Source organism: Solanum lycopersicum, chromosome 9 (genome assembly GCF_036512215.1).
Source record: "Solanum lycopersicum chromosome 9, SLM_r2.1".
Taxonomy (NCBI): domain Eukaryota; kingdom Viridiplantae; phylum Streptophyta; class Magnoliopsida; order Solanales; family Solanaceae; genus Solanum; species Solanum lycopersicum.
In genome coordinates this window covers 3,073,611-3,080,289 of record NC_090808.1, presented here as the reverse complement: position 1 = coordinate 3,080,289, position 6,679 = coordinate 3,073,611, and the positions used below count along the sequence as shown (strand labels likewise).

The window sequence follows — 6,679 nt, the reverse complement described above, 5'->3', positions numbered from 1 at the left end:
ATGTAGAAAAGAATTCCTAACGCAGGATAGAGTACACAAAAATGGTTCCGGATGAAGAGAAGGAACACAAATGAATAGTATATTAGCATGATAGTCTTCGAGAACATTCGATAAAATTATAACGTTACAAAGAAGATACGTGCATGATAAATACCTTCTATTTTTGCTCGATATTTTAAGTGTTTGACGACCCCTCCTATACTACTAACTTTAGTGCATTAAATAATTTTGATATTAACATAAAGTATTTTATTCGTTAGAGTGATTTTTTTAACGCGAATTTAAATTAGCTAGGTAAAAAAGTATTCCTAACGCGGGATAGAGTACACAGAGATGGGTTTGGTTGTAGAGAAGGACCACAAATGAATAGTATATTAGCAATGATAGTCTTTGAGAAATTTCGATAAAATTATACCGATGCACGATAAATACCTTTTATTCTTGCTCGATATTTTAAGTGTTGTTTGATATGTACTCTCTTTCATTTTATATGACATCGTTTTTTCCATCCACTTCGAAAAGCGTTATACGTTTTTATATGTTTTCGTACAAAGTAAAGTCAAGAGAGATAGCATATATATGCAGATAAGGTAAAGAGATGATTTCTGATCATCTGACAAACCATTGATTCTAGACGAAAATAGAATAAAAAAGACGGTAATACAAGTTTCGAGACAAGAGTTAGTAACAAAACAAATACTACAATCGAACTACACGAAACAACAAATATCAACAAATCAAAGAACCAAAAACTACATAATAGCTACATGCTTTTATAGTCGTAACATATTTTGCTTCATTTCCACAAATACAAAATTACTTGAGACATTAAAACACTCAAAAGTAAGCCAACAATTTAGGAAGAATCAAAACTTCCTTTCATTCTTAAATTTGTGCCGAGCCAAACTAAATCACATAAATACAAGACAAATTTATCGTTAACTTTTCTTCACATAATACAAGTTCAACCAAGCTAAACGATACATCGAAAAATAGAGGGATATAAAAGAAGAGAATAATTGAACAAAAGAATCCATAGCTTGAGAGAAGACCTGTTTTAGTTACAAACATGTTTACAAGGGTATTTCTTCCCTTTTGACACCTAAAATTAGATCATCATCCTTCAAAAGCCTAAAAATGAACAAAGAACAACATAAAGCGCGAAAAAAGGAAGAAAGAATACACCCACCAAACGCGAAAACAACCATATAATAAACAGAAATTTCGATTATAGATCTTAAATATATCACACAAGCCTAATTAGTCGTCACTGATGAGCTTTTTTAAGGTGATTTATCTTTCAATGGATCGTTTCTACACTCTTGCTCAGCTCCTCCAACTTCTTCATCCTCATTTTCTCGCTTTCACCCACCAGCTAATACATACGATGAAACATTACGATCAGACACAGAGAAAAACGTTCTGAATGTACTCGCACGAATAACATAATTTGAAAACGAGAACATCAATGAATTCATATTCACCTCCATCAATCTTGATATAAGTTGTACTTTTTCCTTGTGTTTTTCGTTGAAGGCCTCGAGAGCTTCTTTGTATTCTCTCTCCTGTAGTCACCGATTGAAATGGCCACAATCAAGAATCCCGTAAATCAGTAAGTACTAAATCCCATCTCAACGATTTATCTATGTTGCTCGACTCTTCAAAATGCCACATGTGTGTCAGATCCACCAAAAGCTACGCATTTTTGGAGGGTCCGAATAACAAAGATTGAAAGATCTACAATCTAATTGTTACCCAGCCAACATGACCCAAATGCCAATGAAAAAGATCTTTAAGCAATAGAGAGTTTAAAACATGAGAAAGGGACAAAAGTACATCAAACGGGCTATGTAGACGAAAAACACGAAGTGAATTAATGCCATCGGCCTATCCCTTAGTTGGTAAAGTCACCTAATAACTAAAGCTAGTTGGACGTAGCAAGCACAAGTCGAGCTAAAGTACATCGTACAGGCTATGTATATGAAAAACGTTAAGTGAATCAACATCCGCCCAACCCTTACTTAGCAAATCACGAGATACCTAAGCTAATTGGATGTAGCAAGTAGTCGAGGTGGGTACAAACTGGCATGGATCGGTCTGTTATAGGAAAAAGACAATGCCTAGACTATATATTATAATGCAAACAGAAAATGGTGAGAGTAAAGTCAAGAATGTAGTGGCAAATAATATGATTTATACCTTCTTCTGGCAAGTCTGGCCCAGGGGTTTTAACTCCTTGTTGACAATATCAATCCTTTTTCGAACCGTTGAAACTTCTTTCTTCATTGGATCTGCTAATGCTTCTAGTTCCTGATAAAAATTTAGTTTTAACATCATCAGTTTAGTATATATGGAAGAAACTTGATCTGAAGTAAACTACCCTTCACACAAAAAGTTCAAAAAATTCCCAAGTTTACCACATATCGTACCAAAAATTCGGAAACGTACAGACTACCCTCCCCAAACCCCTACAATTGTTGGATTACACCGAGTATGTTGTTGTATAAACTGGCGAATCTTGATTTTTCCACAATAACAAGAACAACCCTTTTCAAAAGTACAAATTTCCAAAATTTATACACATTGTTGTATTAATGTTAACTGGCAAAATATAATTACAAAACTAGATTTATGCAGAAAACCATATTTTTATAGGAGGGATTTAGATAGATCAGAGTTCTTTTGGAGCTCCTCCTTCCCTAAAATGCTAAAAAATAAGAGCAAACTTCCAGTTCAAAATCCAAGAAAATCAAACCTCAGGACACACCAAATTTTTAATCTTCAAGTATGCAGAAAAACCCCACAAAACAATTCCAACTTTAAGGCTAAATTCCCAGCTCAAAATTCAAGAATGAAGAGAAAGTTGTAAACTATTTTTAGTCAAAAACAGTAAACAAACCTCATAACAAGCTATTTCAAGTTCTTGAGCTTAAAGATCAACCCCCCACCAATCTTTAATCAATTAATCTTCAAATATGCACAAAACCCAAAAAAAATCCAACTTTAAGGCAATGAACAGAAAGTTGTAAGCTTTTTTTGTCAAAAAATAAAAGTTGTAAACAAATCTAAAGCTAATTATAGTTCTTAAGCTAAAATCTCAAAACCCCATACTTAAAAAAGCAATCTTTTATCTAAAAACATACAGAAAATCCCACAAAAAATCCCAACTTTGACACTAAATTTTAAGAAAATGTAAACAAACCTCATAATATAAATACTAACACTAAAGCTAATTACAGTTCTTGAGCTAAAAAATCAAAACCCCATATTTCAATAAACAAACTTTAAACTAAAACATACAGAAAATCCCACAAAAATCCAAACTTTAACACTAAATTTCAAGAAAATATAACCAATCCTCATAATACTAACAAGTCTAAAGCTAATAACAGTTCTTGAGCTAAAAAATCAAAACCCCATACTTCAAAAAAAAATATCTTTAATCTTAAACATACAGAAAATCCCAACTTTAACACAAAATTTCAAGAAAATGTAAAACAAACCTCACAATACAGACAACTCTAAAGCTAATAACAGTTCTTGAGCTAAAAAAATCAAAACCCCATACTTCAAAAAACAATCTTTAATTAAAAAAACTTACAAAAAATCTAAACTTTCAACACAAAATTTCAAGAAAATGTAAACAAACCTCACGAATAATAGCTAAACGTCTAGTTTCCTCTTCAATACGACCCAACTGAGCTTGAACTTTCTCCTTAACCTCGAGTTTCTTTTTTTCAATCTCTTCTTCCTTAGCTTTAAAAGTTGAAAGTGCAGATTTTGACATTTCTTCATCTTCTTTACTTAAATTACCATTAAAACTCAAACTCCCTGAAATCTGACCTGCTTGCATCAGTGTCTGTAGCTGTTGTTGATTCTGCATTTTTTTTTCTTATTTTTTTTTTCCACAAAGATAGAAAACCCTTCTTCTTGTTTGAATTCTCTCTCTTTAAACTTTGTCTTCTTTTTTTTTGCTTTTTTTTTTCTTTAGCTTTTGCTTTTTTGGTAGTATGATGGAAATGGAATGGACCCTTCTTTTTCTTTTCACTTTTTTTTTGAGTTCTAACTGTTGCAGGGTACAATATACAGAGAGGGGGTGGGGTGGGGTGGGGGGTGGAGTTGGGGGTTGGGTGGGGTGGGGGGTAAGGGGCATGGACAGGCCTTATTGTTTAAAGTTATATTGACAGCACATCTAATCATATTTTCAAAAAAAATAAATGGTTGTGTGTGTGTGTGACCCACAAAAGAGAGGGGTGAAAAGTATTTGACGGTAATAATAATATATTCGGTGAAATTTTATATGAGCGCAGATTTTATTACTATTGAGTATCATTGAGTGGCGATAGAAAAGTTATTTTCAAAAGATCTTTGGTTCAAATGGAGTCTATCAGATAGTAGCGGAGTTAGATTTATCAGTAAGGGACACATGAAGTAATTAAAGAGAGTTCAACATCTTCTATATATACATGAAAAATAATTTTATTCATATAAAAATGTATAATTTTTCGTCGAATGGGATACGGATAAACCCCTAATGACAATGTGGCTCCGCCACTGCTACCAGAAGAGAGCAACAATAAAAATAAAATAGTATACCAATTGAAACACGATAAAGAACATATTACAATATATTAATGAAATGATAATAACTACGGATGGAGATCAAAAACAAGAACTAAAGTAATACAACAAGTACATTTGCAAACACCAACCATCATAAGTAAGATAACACTATATTGTCGATTAATCTACTACACATAAGTGTAATCAGTACATTTTTATGTAAATGTCCAAAATTGTATCATATCTTGTCTTTTTCATATTTCCTCAATCTTTTTTTGATGTGTCGCTGCGAAAAGTATGATTAGTTAAAATTTTATGAATGATTTTTCAAGTTAAAATATACTTATTTTGCTTAGCCAAGAATCTATCGGAAATAAACAATATATTTGACTTTGTTGAGGAGAATTTCGGAGAGTCGTTCTTCTAAAGGTGCACAATGCAGATAGAAATAAAATTTGGGACACTCTATACTATTTTGTGGAATTATATTGTGTATATTATTGTAATTGAGTATTGTGAATCCCTTTCGTTTTTGTTTCTAGAGTTTCAGAATAGATTTTTGTCTATTTCTTATTTGTCCATTTTATGTCGTTGTTGTTATTTTTTCTGATTAGCTATTTGGTATTCTATATCTAAATTGACTTATTCGAACAATTTAGATTCACACCATATAAAATATATGAAGCAAAACAAACTTGAATCAAAAATATGTTATTAAGAATAGAAGAATCGCGTTTATTACTAGTTAAGTAAAGATGCATTTTTTCTCAAGTTAACTATTTCGTACTCAACATCAAAACTGATTTATTAGATTAAATAAAAGGAATATTGTATATGATAGCAAATTAATAATTCAAATTAAATGTTATAGCTACACATTGATTTAATTATGTCATAGTAGCAAATAGTTTGTCAGCCTCCTCTCTCCCTCAAACTGTCGCTCGCCACTCTCCCTCTTTCGCTCCCTCTCGCTTTTATATAAACACAAATATATAAAATGTGTTTGTGTTTGTATAAAGCGAGAGAAATTGTATATATACATATATTTTCGTTTCCTCTCTCCCTTCTCCCAGATCTCGCTCGCCACCCTCGCCTCTTTCGCTTATTCAAATATAAACGAAATGTATAAATTGCGATTCGGTTTGTATAAAGTGAAAGAAAATTGTATATGCAAATGCAAATACATATATGTTCGTCCTATACACTTATAATTATACAATACAAATATTACTCTGCCCAGTTTCTTTTGTCTTTCTCTCTTTCTCGCTTTATACATATACAAATTATACAATTGATCTTTTGTATATGTATAGCGAATTATACAATTATTTATTTTTGTACATGTGTAGCGAAATATACATATTTATTTTTACTATGAAAAACAATTATGCAAAGTATAGTTATAACATACAAATATAATGTTTATGTTTGCCTTATGTGAAAGTTACTCATCTTAAATTCACACCATATATATGATTCTTAAAGAGAAACGTCTCACATAAAAAAATAATCTCAAACTCAAAATCTTTAATTTAAAAAAAAAAGAAATTTCATTTATTCATCACTTTCATCAACGGCTTAATAAATACATATTATTTTCCTCAAGTTAATTATCTGCTATTCTACATATTTTTTTTTATTTATCATCAATATCGTTCAAACACCAATTAATTAAAATTTACATTATATAAGATAAGCATTTTTTCACTTTTTTTTACTATTATATATATTAGCTAATAGTATTTATTGGATACAATTTATCCAATTAGGGTTGATTAGTACCAAGATAACTAGAATATCGTATAATTATATTGGAAATTAAATTTATATTAAATTTAATTAAAAAGAATCGATTTCAAAAATATATGTTATCAATATACAAATTTAATCGAAACTGAATTCTCAATATCTCATATTATCTTATTTCATTTAATAATATTTTATTCCACTTTCACAGTAGAATAAACTATTTCAAAAATTATAATTATGAGATAATTGAATCAGCAAAACAAACGATCATTTACCATAAAGTTAGTACGATTCAATGAATTTTAAATATCTCATATTATCTTATTCCATTTAATATTATTCTGTTTCACCTTTACTATAAAATAAA

General features: G+C 30.5%; 1 protein-coding gene across 1 annotated transcript; it reads right to left on the bottom strand.

Annotated features, from left to right (window-relative positions):
• Nucleotides 1–1,018: 1,018 nt before the first annotated feature.
• Nucleotides 1,019–4,064, bottom strand: LOC101267639 (uncharacterized). Its single transcript, XM_004246511.5, has 4 exons — nt 3,650–4,064; nt 2,200–2,310; nt 1,485–1,565; nt 1,019–1,375 (listed from the first exon to the last, which is right to left on the bottom strand). The coding sequence occupies exons 1-4, from the start codon at nt 3,881–3,883 to the stop codon at nt 1,301–1,303; spliced, it is 501 nt and encodes a 166-aa protein (XP_004246559.1). The 5' UTR covers nt 3,884–4,064; the 3' UTR covers nt 1,019–1,300.
• Nucleotides 4,065–6,679: the final 2,615 nt, after the last annotated feature.